Here is a 17,825-nt window from a genome sequence, read left to right as displayed (position 1 = left end):
GAAATTAGTGCAAATTTGTTATATTAGCATTAAATCATCATATTTGATTTCTTTATCTATAAAAATCGTGGAGAATATACCATAAATAAAGCGTTTAAATATAGTAATTAGTTGAGAAAGTATATATATTTTAGATTTTATTAATTATTTTCGTTTTTTAATTTTGCCAAAATTTAAGGAAAGATCCGATTGAAGATTTCCGGGTCAAAATTAAACAAATTTGACCCGATTTGGGTACCCCAAAAACTGATGCAAAAATGTATAGTAGATATGTTTTCCTCCAAAGAAAATGTAATTTCCTAGATATGAATAGTCATTTAAATTCAGATGACCCGAAAAAAAGATAACAATTCATTTGAATTCTTCAAGGTAAAAATTAAAATACGATAGTCTACAAGGATTGGGGGTAATCGCAAATACAGAACAACAGATCAGAGTATGACACGTGGCGAAATCTGAAAGAGAGTTATAATGAAAGAGAAACGCGTTCCGAGTCCGACATCTTCTCTCTCTCTCTCTCTCTCTCTCTCCCTGAAGTGAACTGTTGTTGTGCTCTTTGGTTTCATCGAGAGAGAACCTAAACCCGATCTGAACCAATAACAAGAAGAAGAAGAATGGCGTCTTCGTCGTTCTCAGTCACGTCTCCGGCTGCTGCTTCCGTCTATGCAGTCACTCAAACCTCGTCGCACTTCCCAATCCCAAACCGCTCTCGCAGAGTTACTTTCCGTCTCTCTGCTAAGCCCAAGCTTCGCTTTCTCTCCAAGGTACACGATTCTTTCCCCGATTTAAGAGAAGATTTCGTGCAATGTGGTTTTTAGTTTTTCGAATTCTGGATAATTTCAATTTGTTTAGGTTTTTTTGGCTAATCTCCGTCGATTAGTGTTTATCTGCATCTTCCGATTTGATTCTCTCTGTATATATATGTTCAACGTCAATTAGAATTCAGAGTAAACGTTTTCCGTGAAGAATGATAAAATCCGATTTCCAGATTTATGTGTACAAATCGTGATTTGGCGATTTTTTCCATTAGTGATTTCCTTTTGATATATGAAATTGCAGCCTAGTCGCAGTAGCTACCCTGTGGTGAAGGCACAATCTAACAAGGTAAGCTCTTTTTTTAGTGATCTCTTTGAGAAAGTGTTTATCCAAAAACTTGTTCATTTCTGGACTCTCCTCCTGCCTTTAAAGGTTAGTACTGGTGCATCATCAAATGCTGCCAAAATTGATGGGCCATCAGCAGCTGAAGGAAAGGAGAAAACCTCGTCGAAGGACTCGTCTTCTTCTTCATCTTCTTCACCTGAATTAGCGACAGAAGAGTCTATTTCTGAGTTCCTTACCCAAGTAACAACTCTTGTCAAGTGAGTACAGTTTCTCTGTTCTATTACTCAATCATTTAAACCGTGATTTAATACTTTACCTCCATCATGTAGGCTTGTGGATTCGAGAGACATCGTTGAGTTGCAGTTGAAACAACTCGACTGTGAACTAGTCATTCGTAAAAAAGAAGCCTTACCTCAACCTCAAGCTCCTGCATCTTATGTTATGATGCAGCAACCAAATCAACCATCTTATGCACAACAAATGGCTCCTCCCCCTGCACCTGCTGCTGCCTCACCAGCCCCTTCTACGCCAGCCTCCCTGCCTCCACCATCCCCACCTTCTCCAGCCAAATCATCGCTTCCTACTGTTAAAAGCCCCATGGCTGGCACATTCTACCGTAGTCCTGCTCCTGGTGAACCACCCTTTATTAAGGTATGATATTTTCAAAATAACAAGAAAGTTAAGACATGCGCTTTTGGTTGAGACATCTTTTCATTTGGCAAAGTACACTCCCGGAATCTGTTATGTGCTTTATACATTTGAAAGAAGAAGATTGAAATCGATATAAAGTCAAATAACATAATACGAAATGGAATTGTCATATCTAGCAAATTTTGCAAATTCAGGTCTGCTGCATTTCACTGGTTGAATTCGTACCATATAACTTTCTTGGTGCTTCAGGTTGGAGACAAAGTGCAGAAGGGGCAAGTTCTATGCATTGTTGAAGCCATGAAGTTAATGAATGAAATAGAGGTGAGTTTCTAAATCATCTGAAAATGGACTAACATGTGAACTTTTTATCTACCCTAGCTATTTCGAATCATCTCTTACCAAATACTTACAGTAAATTACTATGCCGTTTCTCTGTTGAATCCCACTTAGCCATCTTCTTAAACTTCTATAATTTGCCTTGTAGATATATGACCAAACTCTTATTTTCACTTGTCAATTATATTTGGATGAATACTTGTGATTAACGTGTGCCATTGATTTGACTCTGAAACTTGAACTTGTTCTCCTCAGTCTGACCATACAGGAACCGTAGTCGATATTGTCGCAGAAGACGGCAAGCCTGTCAGCCTCGACACTGTAAGTTTACTAGTTCGCTCTCTCTTTACTTAAAAGGGAAAAACAACTTTCTCCAATTCAAAAACCGCATTTTGTGTGTTAGTTTATACGCTTTCATCACTTCAATTGAAAGGTTATATTCAAACCACTTTCTCTACTGATGTCGATGTTTTTTGCGATGTGACAGCCTCTGTTTGTGGTTCAACCATAGAATCGGCACCATGAGAAATGGAGAAAAGAAGCTCTACTAAAATCAATCTCTGTGCTTTGGTAAAACAATTTGCTGAGACTTCTAAAAATGTTTCCCCTTCGTTGTCACTGTTAAAGTCTGTTAGGTTTCTTAGTTTGGTGAGGAAGAATCAGTTATTAGTTTCTCTCTTTTCGTTAAAAAAAGATGAGACATTTTTTTGCATTAAATCTGTTTTTATTTCTTTCCTATGTAATACACGAACTCTTCTTGTTCTGTTGTTCTATTACAATTTTTCCAATTTCAGAATAGAAGCCCAACGTCAATATGGGCTTAAATAAGGGCCCAACACGAAAAAAGGAAAATATATGATAATTAATGAACAATTAAATTAATCTCTAGAAAGAAAGAAACGGATTGTTTGTTGACAGAGGCAACTTCAACCGCCTTTCTTCTTCTTCTTCCTCCTTATAGCAATCGAAAACGCTTTCTACTTTTTTCTTGCTTTTTTTAATTCAATGGGTACTACTAGTCGAGATCTCTTCTTCATCATCTTCGCTCTCTTCTCTTCGATTCTCTTCCTTCAGCTTTCCTCGTTACCGGATCCCTCGTTTTACGATTATCTCCGGGAAAGCAATCTTCCCGCCGGAATAGTTCCAAAAGGAGTTACTAATTTCTCGATCGACGTTAAAACGGGTCGTTTCACCGTCGCTCTTCCTGTTCCTTGCGATGCTAAATTCGAGAACCAGTTCCACTTCGATTATAACATCTCCGGCGTTCTCTCCGATGGACGGATCGGGAATTTATCTGGTGTGACGCAGAAGGAGCTGTTCTTGTGGTTTGCTGTTAAAGGAATACATGTGGATCCGGAGAGCTCTGGGTTAATTCACTTTGATGTCGGTGTTGCTGATAAGCAGCTTTCTCTCTCGCTCTTCGAGTCTCCTCGAGATTGCACTGCCGCGGAATCTCAACCTCGTGCGGTTGTTTTCTCTAGACCCCGTGATTTGGAGGTACGTTGTTGCAATTTCATGAGCTTGATTTTGTATTTGGGAAATTGCTACTTGCTAGTGTCATATAGCTAGGGTTTAGATTTTTCCCCAAATTTGTTTGAGTCAATAACTTTGTGAAAAAGGGTTTTATTCTTTAACCACAATTCTGAAGAAGAGGCGAGATTGTCTCTGTTCCTAGCTCATTGAATCTTGATGTAACTTCTTGAGTCGAAGAATCTTTGTATATGAATGTTTGGGTTTTGTTTTTGCTTGAAACTTGTTGCTGAAGTTTTGAAATCAGTGTTCTTACTCTGTTTCTTTAACTCTTACAATGCAGAAGCAATCTGAAGAAATCCAATCGACAAAGCAGAAGAAATCTGAAGATATCCAATCGATATTTGGACCACGAAGAAATCGCTGGACATTAGGATTTTGATTGACGCTTAGAAGGAAGTGCAAAGTCTTCTGGTATGGTGTGTCTTGTAAAAAAGTTTGGCTTGTAGTAGGTTTTTTTGTTTTATACCATATCCTATAGTATCAACAGCATAAGCTTTCAATGACTGCAATAGACAAGCTTAGGAGGCATGAATACTTGGTTACGGATTATTAGGGGTTAAGACATATATACATATATGATATATGCTTGTGGGTTTTCACCAGAAACTGTTGTGTTTTTGTTATCACATTCTTTTCTTGGTTTTTACTTGGTATAAGAAAGGATGTTGAGGATACATGAATCGTTTTATGTTATGGTTATTAACATGTATGGAAGATGATTTAGAGAAAATGAGATTTCGATTGTAGTAGAGAGACAGAGCAGATTAATCAATTAAATGATGAATCATGAATCCATCTTATAGCTCGCTAAATGCGTAAAGCTCTATAAACGTTGATTTGCTTTCATTTAGTTTTTTCATCAAAATTAGCTCAAACTTCCAAGAATCTTGCAAAATCGTAGTATAAAATCCAGAGAAATTTTTATACACGCCCCCAAACGCCTGACCCATGCGCGTTTCTGCTAAAAGGAGTGCAGTGTCATCATTATCCCTTTGGCATTTAATGATCGATGGATGACTCGTTCTTTTGAGCGTGGTTTACGTGGGACCTTAAATTCGTGAAGATAATAGACAACAGATGAAGAGAGAACAGAAAACGATAAGTGACCAAGTTTATGCGTCATTGATCACAACAACACGTGCGAATTGTGTACATATCTTAAAATATGCAATAAATAAAGCGTGAACGGCAGGATTCGAACCTGCGCGGGCAAAGCCCACATGATTTCTAGTCATGCCCGATAACCACTCCGGCACGTCCACTACATGTTGTCAATATCAGCTGCCCAATATCTATACACATCATCGTCGTAAATTCGTAAATCTTTAAAATCTTTATATTTCAAAATTTGTTAATTGTGGGAAAAAATGTTAAAGGATGGGTGAAAGTTAAAAAAATTACTCTTTATACGTAGATTTGACCAAAGACTATAGCACTGCTACAAAGTCAAATAAGTTTGTTAATTATTTTCATATATGGGAATGAATCGACATCTAACATGCCGATTGGCTTCAGATCTGTTTAAACCTTATCGCCATTGTCATCAGTCATCACCAAGGAATCCTAGATAATCACGAAACTCTTTTTTATTTTATTTTATGGATAACTATTTTTATTTAAAAGGAAATGAAACTAAAAAAAACCACAAAAAAAAAAAAAACAGTTTACCACCTCAAGAATTCTTCGAAGAGATGGAGGATATGAAGCCATGTGCCGCAAACTCGCCGCCGTTGACGCCGATAGGTTTCTTAGAGAGAGCCGCCACCGTTTACGGTGACTGTACCTCCATCGTTTACGGAAGTAACACCGTTTACACGTGGCGTGAAACAAACCTCCGTTGCCTCCGCGTCGCGTCTTCTCTGTCTTCAATCGGGATCGGCAGGTCCGACGTCGTCTCCGTTCTCTCTCCCAATACTCCGGCGATGTACGAGCTCCAGTTCGCTGTTCCCATGTCCGGCGCAATCCTCAACAACATCAACACACGCCTCGACGCACGCACCGTCTCTGTTCTTCTCCGTCACTGTGGATCTAAGCTTCTCTTCGTCGACGTCTTCTCCGTCGATCTTGCCGTCAAAGCGATCTCGATGATGACGACTGATCCACCGATTCTCGTCTTCATCGCTGATAAAGAAGAGGAAGGAGGCGATGCTGACGTGGCGGATCGTACCAAATTCAATTACACTTACGATGATCTGATCCAAAGAGGTGATCCGGGTTTCAAATGGATCCGACCCGAAAGTGAATGGGATCCGGTTGTGTTAAATTACACTTCCGGTACGACTTCGGCTCCTAAAGGAGTGGTACACTGCCACAGAGGAATTTTCGTAATGTCAATTGATTCTCTAATCGATTGGACCGTACCGAAAAACCCGGTTTACCTATGGACTCTACCGATATTTCACGCTAACGGGTGGAGTTATCCATGGGGAATCGCCGCCGTCGGAGGAACAAACGTCTGTTTGCGTAAATTCGACGCACCGTTAATCTACCGTCTGATCCGTGAGCACGGCGTTACACACATGTGTGGAGCTCCGGTGGTGCTCAACATGCTATCGGCGACTCAAGAATCTCAACCGTTGAACCGTCCCGTTAATATATTAACCGCCGGTGCTCCACCTCCAGCCGCCGTCCTCCTCCGAGCAGAATCAATCGGATTCGTGATCAGTCACGGTTACGGATTAACGGAAACCGCCGGATTAAACGTCTCATGCGCGTGGAAGCCACAGTGGAATCGTCTACCGGCGAGCGATCGAGCGAGGTTGAAGGCGCGGCAAGGAGTGAGAACCGTCGGATTTACAGAAATCGACGTGGTGGATACTGAATCAGGTTTGAGCGTAGAGAGAAACGGAGAAACCGTCGGAGAAATTGTTATGAGAGGAAGCTCGATCATGCTTGGTTACTTAAAAGATCCTATTGGAACAGAGAAAGCTTTAAAGAACGGGTGGTTTTACACCGGAGATGTTGGTGTGATTCACTCCGATGGATATTTAGAGATTAAAGATAGATCGAAAGATATTATTATAACGGGAGGTGAGAATGTGAGTAGTGTCGAGGTTGAAGCGGTTTTGTATACGAATCCGGCGGTGAGTGAAGTGGCGGTGGTGGCGAGACCTGATGCGTTTTGGGGAGAGACGCCGTGTGCGTTTGTGAGTTTGAAAAGTGGGTTGAGTCGGAGACCGACGGAGGAGGAGTTGATAGAGTATTGTAGGAAGAAGATGCCGAGGTATATGGTTCCTAAAACGGTGTCGTTTGTGGATGAGTTGCCTAAGACTTCGACGGGGAAAGTTATGAAGTTTGTACTTAGGGAGATTGCGAAGAAGATGGGTATGACGAGGTTGAGTCGGATGTAGAAATCAGAACATACGATTTGATAAGACTAAAAAGGCTTAAGTGTATGTGAACGTTTTTGATGTCTAATAAACAAAAGTGTTTGAAAACGGCCAGTGACCGTTTCCGTTGTTGAAGCCTAGTTTGTGTTGTGTAGTAACTTTGCTCATTCTCAATTTCTATTTTCTTCTCAAACATAACATTTCATATATTTATAACCTGGTATGGTGCAACCCAAGCCAAGAACCGGCTTTAGCCATAACTCGTAAGTATGCGATTGTCTAAGGTCTATTTTAGACCGTTTTCAATTTAGGGTTAAAATTTTATGGTTAGTCCTCGGTCAGGACTCAGGAGACCAAACCTAACAAAACAGAACTAAACAAACATCAAACTAACTAAAAAGAATACTATAAGTCCAACGCGTTAACACCGTGTCTTAAAAAGACACGTATCTCACAAGTTGCGTGCTATAATGTCTCATTTATTTGCTGTTTTTGTAATTAATTAATTTGATGACTGTTTTGAAGTTTCCATAGTTGGAAGCCATGTTATCTTACAAAAATTTGTAATATAAGTATAAAACAGATCCACGAAAAAGAGAAAATCAAGAAAACCCAACTCATTAAGCAAACTCGGATCAACTTCTCTTCTCTCTCTCTCTCGCTAAGAAAAGAAGTATAGAAGATGGGATTGTTCTCCCACAAGATCTCGAGAGATGATCTGAAACCAGGCGATCACATCTATTCATGGCGTAACGTTTATATCTACTCTCATCACGGTTCCATCTCTTTCTCTCTATCTCTTTACGCTCGATCTTAGATATTTTCTAGATTTTACCAAAGATCACATAAATTGGTTTTGCATAACGCGATTTCTCTGTTTGCAAATTTTCAGGAATCTACGTAGGAGATGAGAAAGTCATTCATTTCACTCGTGGAGGTGGTCTAGAATTCGGAACAGGAACAGTTTTGGACAAGATCATCGATATTTCAATACCAAATCATGGAAGAAGAGACAATAAGTGTCTTGATTGTGGAGATCAATCCAATCTCGGTGGTGTAATCTCTTCTTGTCTTGATTGTTTTCTCGCCGGAGGAAATCTTTATCTCTTCGAATACAGTGCCTCTCCGTCAATCTTTCTAGCTAAAAGAGGTGGTACATGCACGGTAGCATCTTCAGATCCTTGTGATGAAGTCATTTCTCGTGCAAAATTTCTTCTTTTGCAAAATGGGTTTGGTGAGTACGATCTTTTAGACAACAATTGTGAAGATTTTGCCATCTACTGCAGTACTGGTTTGTTTGTGTTATCGGTTGCTACCAAGTTTGGATGTAGTGGTCAAGCCAATTCTCTGTCTGCAGCTGGTGGTGTTGTTGCTTTGACTCTTAAGGTTTTAGGTGTGAAAAAGAAGAGTAGTGGTCATGAAGATGATTCTGTGGTTTCTGTTGTTAACCAGGTTATTTCTTCGACAGTTAAATATGTAGTTCCTGGTATCGGTGGTATGGCTTTGGCTGAATATGGTAATTACTGTATTGGTCGTCTGTTTTACGACATTGGTGTTAGAAAAGATGCGTGTAAGGTTTCTGTTGAAGAGCTTGTTGCATTTGTAGGAGCCAAGCAAAGCATATTGGAGAACAAGAAGTCTAGTTAGTTAGCACTTTGTTGTGCATTATGTATGTTTGATGAGTAATTGTTGAGTATGGAGAGAGTGAATTTGCTTTTTCTGCTTTGTTTGTATTGTGGAAACTTTATTTTAACTATTTGTAAAGTTGCAAATACAGTCAAAATAACATTATTGTTTCCAAGAAAATTGAACTGACCCTTACATTTTTTCTGACTCCAATATAGATATAGATGCTACAAAAACATTGAAAACACTTTATCACCAAACAAACTAATAGGCCTCTCATGCGCCTTAGAGTAATCCTCTTTCCCAAAGAACAGCTTTCATTGTTTTCAGTGATTCTTCCATATCATCAAAAATCTTGTGAGGATCCGGTATTACAGTAGGATCAACCGTTATCGTGATTGTCAGTTCCTCAGCATAACTTGTGTAATGTATCAACAATGCCTATCAAAAAAAAAACAAGAAACAATTAAAAAGAAAAGCTTACCGTTTAAACCAAATTACGCAACAAAAAAGACGTACATGTGAGTGTCCATAAGAGCTTGGATAAATGTAAGCGACAGGATGGCCATGGAAACTAATTTCTTCCATAGGGCCCATAACGTTCGAAACACATGTCGTTATGTTCATCAAGTGTTGATTGAATAATGATGTTGTTGCCTATAATTGACAAAAGTGTGTTATATATATACTGTCCATAAATATGCAAACAAATCTCAAATATGTTTACCTTAGCTCCTAACACTTTTAGGGATATTTTGATAAGAAAATACGTTAGAGCTGCTTGATAGGAGTGCTTCTTTCGAGCCATCATAGCTTTGGATTTTTTTAGATAAACCATTGGATCGGTTTCTAAACCAATCGATAACGGTAAAATAATAAAGCTAAAGTAATTTCCCCATCTGCATTTTGAATCCTTGACCATCATTTCTGCCAAAGGCTTTTATACAGAAAAAAGTAATATGTGCATAAATATTGTTTGTTGAGAATAAAGAGTTCAATTATATAATTTGAGGAGTATGTTTCTAACCTTGAACCCGATGTCTGACCTTAGGTTTACGGTACAACCTGCACGAAATCGTATTCCAACTGGAAGATTGTTTGGATATGAAGTCAATGCTCCATCCTCCTCACTATTCTTGGCTTGTTCTTCAAGAACAAGATATGCGTGTGAAACATAATATTAATTAGATATAGATCATATAAGCATCTTCTTTTCTTTGTATTAGAATCAACTTCTGGTTAAGATATTAATTATTGTAATTAAGTTAATCATTTGAACTCTTAATAATACATCTTATATAAATATATTGAGTTTAATGTTTACCGTATTGTCGGTTCAAATAGCTAGAAAGTGCGGCTTGTGTAATTCCGAGTAGAACATCGTTGATAGTCTAGCAGCATATGCAATAGAAAGCACACAGATCCATTAAAAAGGTAAGAGAAACCCTCAAGTGGGTTATGAATATAAATCACAAGTAACTTACCATGTTCATAACGTTCTTGATAAGTTTAATGTCATCTAGAGAGATATTTCGGTGATAAAATTTCTTTGGATTGCTCCTGACATTCGCACCGCCTTTTAGTGGCGTTTTTGTATCCTTTAGAAACAACACAGTCGCAAAAAGCAAGAACATATCTACCAATGTATTCCAAATCAGTCTCACTGTAGAACCAATGGTGAATATTGCCCTTAAGAACCAGCCATTTTTTTCAAGGCTATGTGACACTGTGCTTCGCCGCTTCACGGAAGGAATAGCAGTAGACAACATGTCTGGATTTGATGTTTTATTGGTACATGCGAGCACGAGGGAAATGAAGGACATTCCATCTGCCAACGCATGGTTAAATCTTATTACACCGACTGCTTCAGCATCTGAGGTTTTGACATTAAGAATGTGAATGTCCCACAAAGGTCTTGATCTATCAAGAGGAATCAATGTGAGACGTGAGATATAATCATCGACGAAGCTTTGTCCAATTTCACATATCTCTTCTGGATCTATGTATGGTACGATTACATGATCTTCTACATTGACTTTGGTCTCAATCCATTTTTCACCATTTTCAGACTATTAAGATAAGAAAGATGGAGACCAATATACTATGTCAAATCCCAAGTAGGATTTAAGCAAAATTTATACATATACAAAAACACAGCCGAAGACACAAACTATATAGGGATCAGGTAAAATAATTATCAAACATATAATTCATTTTTTAAAAATTAAGAATTCAATTTATTCATCTATACAGATATATATATATATATATATATACCTCTAAATCAGGTCATGGTAGAATGCATCACTTACAAGTGATCGAATATAACTATGTATAAAGAACATGTGCATGGTATATGTATAGGAGGGTACCAGTTTGCTGGAGAAACGAGGTGATGAGAGCGGAAGAGAAGAAGGAGAAAGGAGAAGGCCCATGAGGAATCGCAGGCCCAATCCGAAGTATGTCCAGTAGGTCCAACACTAAGTCAATTGACTTAGTCTTTGTTTCAGTTCAGTTTCAATAAGTATGGATCTTCCACGATTCCATTTCCTATCGTTTCCACGTTTGTAGGAGTTGTAACTCCACGTTTGTTTCAGTTTGTAATTTCCAGTTGTAAGGAGGTGTACTCCAAGTATTTATATCAATGAAAAACAAAACAATAGATAGTCTTAACTACCACCAAACAATCGTTTATCAATTCTAAGAACTAGAATTCTCTTGGCTTCTGAAGAGGGACCATTACTTGGTATCAGAGCACTTTTTTTTCTTTTAATCATTACGCTCCGACGTTCTAAGCGGAAGGGGAAGCATATCGTGTCTCCGGAGGAATCCGTCGAGCCGATGGCGACCAACAAGGAACGGTTGGAGGAGTTGGAGACGAGTCAAGGGATGATGCAAGACGAGTTACAGAAGATGAATGGGGCTATGATTGATCTGAAAGGAGATTTGAAGGACAAGTTCGCACGGTTGATGGAGGCGATGAGCAACCGTGACAGTGGCGGATCAGCGGGGTCACGAGGAAGCCGTAGAACAGAGGGGAACCAGGCGCGTGTACCTGGGTATCGGGAAGACGCCGACAATCCGTTTGCCATCAATACCAGTGCACCTGCGAGACCTGCAAAGCTGAAATTTCCAAGGTTCGCAGGAGGTGACCCAACCGAATGGATGAGCAAAGTAAACCAGTACTTTGAGTACCAAGAGATTCCACCGGAGCAGCTCGTGCGATTTACGTCATACCACCTCGATGGTATAGCCAATAGGTGGTGGCAAGCTACAGCTCGCGCCCTCCGCAACGACCGCATTCCAATCACATGGGATGTGTTCGAAAGAGAGCTATGAGAAAATTTCCACGAGGCATTAATGCAACTCCGACAGACTGGATCATTGAATGAGTATCAAGAAGAGTTTGAGAAACTCCAAAGCAACGTCCATGGATGGTCACAAGAGGCGTTGGTGGCGGCGTTCATGGGTGGCCTAAACTACTCTATCTCTGATAGCATTCGAATGTTCCAACCAAAGACACTACGAGAGGTGATTAATTATGCAAGAGTGAGAGATGGGCAACTTCATCGGCAGAGAAAGGAGTACCGAAAGCCGACGATGTCCTCCCGTTCCATCTCCACAACGACGGTGGCGGCGATTGAACCGCGACCACGAGAATCATCAAATCAGACCCCGAAGAAGTTGTCATGGGACGAGCTGCGGAGGAAGCGTAGTCTTGGTTTGTGTTTCAACTGCGACGAACGTTACACGCCGGGACACAAATGCAGGAAGCCGCAATCGTTACTCATAGAAGGTGATGAGACAGAGGAGGAAGAAACGGAGGAGGTTCAAGAGGTGGAGGAACCGGAAATCACATTGTAGTCTCTCACGGGCTGGGATTCACCTAAGACCATACGCATCCACACCGAGATTAACCGACAACCGCTGGTGGCCTTGATTGATAGTGGAGCGACACACAATTTCATAAGCGACAAAGCCGCCAATCGTTTGAATCTGAAGATCACTCGCACCAAACCGTTCAACGTGAGGGTCGCGGATGGGTATCCACTCCGGTGCGGCGGAGCATACCGGAAAGTGACGACGGAGATCGGCGGGGCTACCTTCGTGATCGACTTTTACGTCTTACCTCTCTCTGGTTTAGACGTCGTGTTGGGGATTCAGTGGTTGGAGCAATTGGGCCCAGTGTTATGTGATTGGAAGGCCCAGTTGTTGAAATTCACTTGGGCTGAGAGAGAAGTGGTTCTACGTGGGCTGCAACAGAAGAAAATATGCAAGGCCCACCCCAAAGAAATTAAAAAGGAGGTCAAGATGGGCCAGGCCTGCTTCACGTTGAGTATTGCTGCAGACCACACCACCGTATCTAAGACACCAGAGGAGATGCGACAGCTCTTACACCAGTTCGAAGACGTCTTTGCCGTGCCAACTAACCTACCACCGGAGCGCGAAATTGAGCATCACATCACTCTCAAAGAAGGTGCGGACCCGGTGAATGTCCGACCTTACCGTTATGCTCATTTTCAAAAGAAGGAAATCGAGAAGCAAGTTAAGGAAATGCTTGATTCTGGACTCATACGCCAAAGCTCGAGCCCTTTTTCATCTCCGGTTCTCTTGGTGAAGAAGAAGGATGGGTCTTGGAGATTTTGCACGGACTACCGGGCGTTAAACACCGCTACCATCAAAGACAGATTCCCGATTCCAACCGTGGAAGACATGTTAGACGAGCTCCACGGCGCCACCGTCTTTTCCAAACTCGACCTCACAGCGGGGTACCACCAGGTCCGAGTTCACCCACCTGACATCCACAAAACGGCATTCCGGACTCACAATGGTCATTACGAGTACATGGTAATGCCTTTCGGCTTGTGTAACGCGCCCTCTACATTTCAATCCTTGATGAATTCAATCTTTCGGGATTATCTACGCAAGTTCGTTCTCGTTTTCTTCGATGACATTCTTGTGTATAGCCGCTCATGGGAGGAACACTTAAAGCATGTTGAGATCGTGATGAACATTTTGCGGCAACAACGTCTATTCGTGAAGATGAAGAAATGTGAATTTGGAAAGGCGGAATTGGAGTATTTGGGACACATCATTTCAGGAGAGGGTGTGAAAGTGGATCAAGCAAAGATACTCGCGATGCTTGAATGGCCAGCGCCAACGACCGTGACCGAGCTGAGAGGTTTCCTTGGCCTAACCGGGTACTACAGCAAATTCGTAAAGGACTATGGTATTATTGCTAAACCTTTGACTGCTTTGTTGAAAAAGGGGAAGTTTGACTAGAATCCAGAAGCAGAAAAAGCATTTACGCAGCTCAAAACGGCAATGACGACAACTCCAACGCTCGCCATGCCCGATTTCGATGCTCCATTCATTATTCAAACAGATGCGTCGGGAGAGGGAATAGGGGCAGTACTAACGCAGCACGGCAAGCCACTAGCGTTCATGAGTCGGTCATTGGGAGTAACCAAGCAAAATTGGTCCACTTATGCACGTGAGATGCTCGCAATCGTCATTGCCATCCGGACATGGCGACCATATCTCCTTGGCAGGAAATTCACGATCCAAACTGATCAAAAGAGCTTACGGTTTCTGCTTGAGCAACGCATCCTTACGCCAGAACAACAAAAGTGGATGGGTAAGCTTGTGGGTTATGATTATGAGATTATCTATAGGCCCAGATCAACAAACGCAGTGGCGGATGCTCTGTCCCGTCGCAATGACAGTCCATGTCTTCTCGCCGTCTCCACCCAACAAGCTGCCATTTGGGAACAACTCCGACAGCTCCACACCATCGATCCCTACCTGTTGCATATTGGAAAGTTAGCAGACTCGGCTCCGGGGCAGCCGTATTCCCGACGCAACGGGTTGATCTGTTTCCGTAACCGCGTGGTAATCCCTCCACACTCATCGCTTATTACGGAATTGCTGCAGGAATACCATGATTCTTTGACAGGAGGACACTCGGGGGTTCTCCGCACCTTCAAACGGCTAGCGCAATAATTCTATTGGCCGGCGATGCACAAGACAGTCAAACACTATGTGGCCGCTTGCGATATTTGTCAAAGGGCTAAATCGGAGAGCATGTCCCCAGCAGGACTTCTACAACCACTTCCCATCCCGAATCAAGTCTGGGAGGACGTGTCGATGGATTTCGTAGACGGACTGCCTACCTCTAACCACCACACATCCATCATGGTGGTGGTTGACCGCCTATCCAAATCTGCTCACTTGGTGCCTCTAGCTCATCCGTACACCGCAAAATCAGTGGCTACCAAATTTGTGGATCACATTATCAAGCTTCACGGCATTCCGAAATCGATTGTAAGTGATAGAGATCCAGTTTTTGTAAGTCTGTTTTGGCAAGAACTGTGGAAATTGTTAGGAACAAGATTACGGATGTCATCGGCGTATCACCCGCAAACCGACGGCCAGACTGAAGTTGTGAACCGGATCATTGAGCAGTTCCTCCGCTGTTTTGTTTTGGACAGACCTAAGCAATGGAGTTATCTACTCCCATGGGCCGAATTTTGGTACAACACTACGTACCACTCTTCTACGGGTATGACACCTTTCAAAGCATTGTATGGTCGGGATCCTCCACAGCTCGCAGGATACACACCGGGTACAGCGACTGTTACCGAAGTCGATGCGCAGTTGATTGAACGTGACGCAATCCTAAACGATCTAAAGCAACACTTGCAGGCCTCTAACAACAGAATGAAGCAAGCAGCTGACGCTCATCGACGCGATGTCAATTTTGAGGTTGGTGACTGGGTCTTCTTACGTCTGCAACCTTATCGTCAGCACACTATTTTCCGACGCACGTCGCAGAAGCTATCAACACGGTACTTTGGTCCTTTTGAGATACTAGCTCGTGTTGGTCCAGTCGCGTATCGCCTTAAACTTCCGGAAGGTACGCGTGTTCACTCAGTCTTTCATGTGTCTCTCTTAAAGAAGCGGGTCGGGACAGACACACCTACTTCTGGTACACTTCCTCCTCTCCGTTCCAATGGCCAGCTCCGCCTGCAACCGGAGTTGATTCTGGAAATACGCTCTGCTTTTCGTGATGGCGAACAAGTTCGGGAAGTGCTGGTACAATGGCGAGACTTACCGCGTGAGGAGGCTACTTGGGAGGACTTTGATCAGCTCAAACGCAGTTTTCCGGCTACTGCGAACCTTGAGGACAAGGTTCATCTTGACGGGGGGAGTATTGATGAGAGCGGAAGAGAAGAAGGAGAAAGGAGAAGGCCCATGAGGAATCGCAGGCCCAATCCGAAGTATGTCCAGTAGGTCCAACACTAAGTCAATTGACTTAGTCTTTGTTTCAGTTCAGTTTCAATAAGTATGGATCTTCCACGATTCCATTTCCTATCGTTTCCACGTTTGTAGGAGTTGTAACTCCACGTTTGTTTCAGTTTGTAATTTCCAGTTGTAAGGAGGTGTACTCCAAGTATTTATATCAATGAAAAACAAAACAATAGATAGTCTTAACTACCACCAAACAATCGTTTATCAATTCTAAGAACTAGAATTCTCTTGGCTTCTGAAGAGGGACCATTACGAGGATGCTTGTAGACATTTTGCTTCAAAGCATCAAGAACAACGTCGGGATTAATTTTTGTTTTGAAACCAATGTTGATGAGGGCACATAAGTCTATGCCCGGTGATTGGAACACACGCGCCATCGGACTGAGCGGCTCCTCCTCATTTTTCTGCATTCTCTCCTTCCTCTTAGATGTGCATGTTTCTTCTCTCTCTCTCTCCAACGCTATTTATTAAGTTAATTTGTCTATAATGAATGTGACTTTTGTCGTTTGTTTCAAACTTTTTTGGTTTGGAATTAGCTAGTACTTAAAGTGGCTGTGTATGTTCCACATATTTTTCATATTTTTTAATGCGGGCGACTCTCATCAATAATGTCGTGAGGATAAGATAACTAGCAAATCACGTAATAAATGTGGTATGGTTTCATTTATCCGTTTGTATCCAATTTAGAACAATTTTTTTTTAGTTTTAGTTTATTTATCAAAATGTAGTTCCAAAAAGTTGTTACTAACAAGTTATTAACAAAACAACGATGGTCTCAATTTTATATATATGTTCGATTAGAAGTAATGGTCAAGCCAGTTCGATGTCTGCAAACTGCAGCTGGTGGTGTTGTTTCTTTGACACTTGAACCATAAAACTTTTATGGTTCATGTTGCAAACCAGGTTCTCTCTTCTACGATTATATGTGCATGGTTCCTGGTTTTGGTGGTATGGCTTTGACGGAATATGATAACTACTGTATTAGTCGCCTGTTTTACGACATTTGTGTTAGAAATGATGCTTGCAAGGTTTCTGTGAAAGAGCTCGTTGCATTTAGGAGCCAAGCAAGGCATATTGGAGAACAAAAAGTGTTTTTAGTTAGCACTTTCTTGTGCATTATGTATGTTAATTTGATGACTAATTGTTAAGTATGGAGAGAGTGATTTTGCTTTTCTGCTTTGTTTTTGTATTGAGCAAAATGCATTTTAACTTATATCTATGCAAAGTAGAAAATACAGTTAAAATGACATCATTATTTACAAGAAATTGATGTCACACAAAAAGAAAAAATTACAATAATTGAACACTTGTAGAGCTCTTCAAGCTTTCTCATTTGGCCACCGATTCTTGAAGGTATTGTTGTGAAGATTTTTGTTATCTCGAGAAGTACTTTCTAGTGCTAATATCCACACAAAGGTGAGAGATTGGTTCCCCACTGCTTTATCTGGACTACATTGCTACATTACTTAATAAAAAAATGTTTTTAGTGCAAAATAAATGGAAGGGCATTTTCTTTTCATAAATCTGAAAAACTTGAATTGAGAAATATAATTAGTCAATGACTGGACAAATTTATGATATTTAACTTTGTTTAATTAATAAAAAGTTGTCTTTCCACCGTTCCAAAAATTACTAATAACAGCGATTTGATAGTAACACATTTTTTAGCCAAAAGACATGGTGAATGGGTGAATGGGTGAATGGGTGAATGGGTGAATGGGTGAATGGGTGAATGGGTCAATGGAATTGTACAATCTCTTTCCTTATCGTAGGTGAAAGTGACGTTCGTGACTTGATGTTTGTTCCAAAGGGGTTTGGGTATGCTTTTGCTTAACGAGGAAGGAAACATGTTTTTATACTAAATTATAGCAATAGGTTATAGAAGGATCTAGAAGATAACAAGATTAATAACAATATATTGTACATTTATTATTTAGA

At 41.0% G+C, this 17,825-nt stretch overlaps 5 protein-coding genes and 1 non-coding gene across 7 annotated transcripts; 4 read left to right on the top strand and 2 right to left on the bottom strand.

Moving 5' to 3' along the window:
- Positions 1-353: 353 nt before the first annotated feature.
- Positions 354-2,884, top strand: LOC9309841 (biotin carboxyl carrier protein of acetyl-CoA carboxylase 1, chloroplastic). Its single transcript, XM_002873727.2, has 7 exons — positions 354-764; positions 1,060-1,104; positions 1,189-1,358; positions 1,431-1,752; positions 2,002-2,073; positions 2,344-2,409; positions 2,576-2,884. Exons 1-7 carry the CDS (start codon positions 615-617, stop codon positions 2,597-2,599), a joined length of 849 nt encoding a protein of 282 aa, XP_002873773.1. The 5' UTR covers positions 354-614; the 3' UTR covers positions 2,600-2,884.
- Positions 2,885-2,977: 93 nt separating this feature from the next.
- On the top strand, positions 2,978-4,370 carry LOC9309840. 2 transcript variants are annotated; one of them, XM_021022990.1, is made up of 2 exons: positions 2,978-3,585; positions 3,935-4,370. In XM_021022990.1, exons 1-2 carry the CDS (start codon positions 3,094-3,096, stop codon positions 3,998-4,000), a joined length of 558 nt encoding a protein of 185 aa, XP_020878649.1. In that variant the 5' UTR covers positions 2,978-3,093; the 3' UTR covers positions 4,001-4,370. The 2 variants fall into 2 exon arrangements, with proteins under 2 accessions (XP_020878649.1, XP_002873772.1); XM_002873726.2 differs by having other exon boundaries at positions 2,980-3,585; positions 3,902-4,370.
- Positions 4,371-4,801: 431 nt separating this feature from the next.
- On the bottom strand, positions 4,802-4,883 carry TRNAS-AGA. Its single transcript has one exon. It is a non-coding gene; the product is annotated as a tRNA-Ser (tRNA).
- A 349-nt stretch (positions 4,884-5,232) lies between these two features.
- Positions 5,233-7,143, top strand: LOC9309839 (probable acyl-activating enzyme 5, peroxisomal). The gene has a single exon (XM_021022988.1). It carries the CDS (start codon positions 5,313-5,315, stop codon positions 6,969-6,971), a length of 1,659 nt encoding a protein of 552 aa, XP_020878647.1. The 5' UTR covers positions 5,233-5,312; the 3' UTR covers positions 6,972-7,143.
- A 375-nt stretch (positions 7,144-7,518) lies between these two features.
- LOC9307786 lies at positions 7,519-8,756 on the top strand. The gene is made up of 2 exons (XM_002873724.2): positions 7,519-7,726; positions 7,843-8,756. The coding sequence occupies exons 1-2, from the start codon at positions 7,633-7,635 to the stop codon at positions 8,595-8,597; spliced, it is 849 nt and encodes a 282-aa protein (XP_002873770.1). The 5' UTR covers positions 7,519-7,632; the 3' UTR covers positions 8,598-8,756.
- LOC9309838 (O-acyltransferase WSD1) lies at positions 8,723-16,311 on the bottom strand. Its single transcript, XM_021022989.1, has 8 exons — positions 16,145-16,311; positions 10,949-10,969; positions 10,061-10,645; positions 9,901-9,967; positions 9,604-9,722; positions 9,304-9,513; positions 9,096-9,233; positions 8,723-9,017 (listed from the first exon to the last, which is right to left on the bottom strand). The coding sequence occupies exons 1-8, from the start codon at positions 16,295-16,297 to the stop codon at positions 8,862-8,864; spliced, it is 1,449 nt and encodes a 482-aa protein (XP_020878648.1). The 5' UTR covers positions 16,298-16,311; the 3' UTR covers positions 8,723-8,861.
- Positions 16,312-17,825: the final 1,514 nt, after the last annotated feature.

Source organism: Arabidopsis lyrata (genome assembly GCF_000004255.2).
Source record: "Arabidopsis lyrata subsp. lyrata unplaced genomic scaffold ARALYscaffold_6, whole genome shotgun sequence".
Classification (NCBI taxonomy): domain Eukaryota; kingdom Viridiplantae; phylum Streptophyta; class Magnoliopsida; order Brassicales; family Brassicaceae; genus Arabidopsis; species Arabidopsis lyrata.
The sequence above is the reverse complement of the archived record's forward strand: the minus strand, read 5'-3'. Positions and strand labels throughout refer to the sequence as shown.

Bases quoted from the DNA above. Each gene is read 5' to 3' on its own strand.
- LOC9309840 (XM_002873726.2), top strand. From the start codon at position 3,094: ATGGGTACTACTAGTCGAGATCTCTTCTTCATCATCTTCGCTCTCTTC. The intron at 3,586-3,901 runs GTACGTTGTTGC...CTTACAATGCAG, and splicing joins CTAGACCCCGTGATTTGGAG to AAGCAATCTGAAGAAATCCA.
- LOC9309838 (XM_021022989.1), bottom strand. From the start codon at position 16,297: ATGCAGAAAAATGAGGAGGAGCCGCTCAGTCCGATGGCGCGTGTGTTC. The intron at 10,970-16,144 runs CCTCGTAATGGT...CCGCTCTCATCA, and splicing joins AGCAAAATGTCTACAAGCAT to CCTCGTTTCTCCAGCAAACT. The intron at 9,018-9,095 runs GTACGTCTTTTT...TTTTTTTGATAG, and splicing joins GCTCTTATGGACACTCACAT to GCATTGTTGATACATTACAC.
- LOC9309841 (XM_002873727.2), top strand. From the start codon at position 615: ATGGCGTCTTCGTCGTTCTCAGTCACGTCTCCGGCTGCTGCTTCCGTC. The intron at 1,105-1,188 runs GTAAGCTCTTTT...CTGCCTTTAAAG, and splicing joins TGAAGGCACAATCTAACAAG to GTTAGTACTGGTGCATCATC. The intron at 2,074-2,343 runs GTGAGTTTCTAA...TGTTCTCCTCAG, and splicing joins AGTTAATGAATGAAATAGAG to TCTGACCATACAGGAACCGT.
- LOC9309839 (XM_021022988.1), top strand. From the start codon at position 5,313: ATGGAGGATATGAAGCCATGTGCCGCAAACTCGCCGCCGTTGACGCCG.
- LOC9307786 (XM_002873724.2), top strand. From the start codon at position 7,633: ATGGGATTGTTCTCCCACAAGATCTCGAGAGATGATCTGAAACCAGGC. The intron at 7,727-7,842 runs GTTCCATCTCTT...GCAAATTTTCAG, and splicing joins TTATATCTACTCTCATCACG to GAATCTACGTAGGAGATGAG.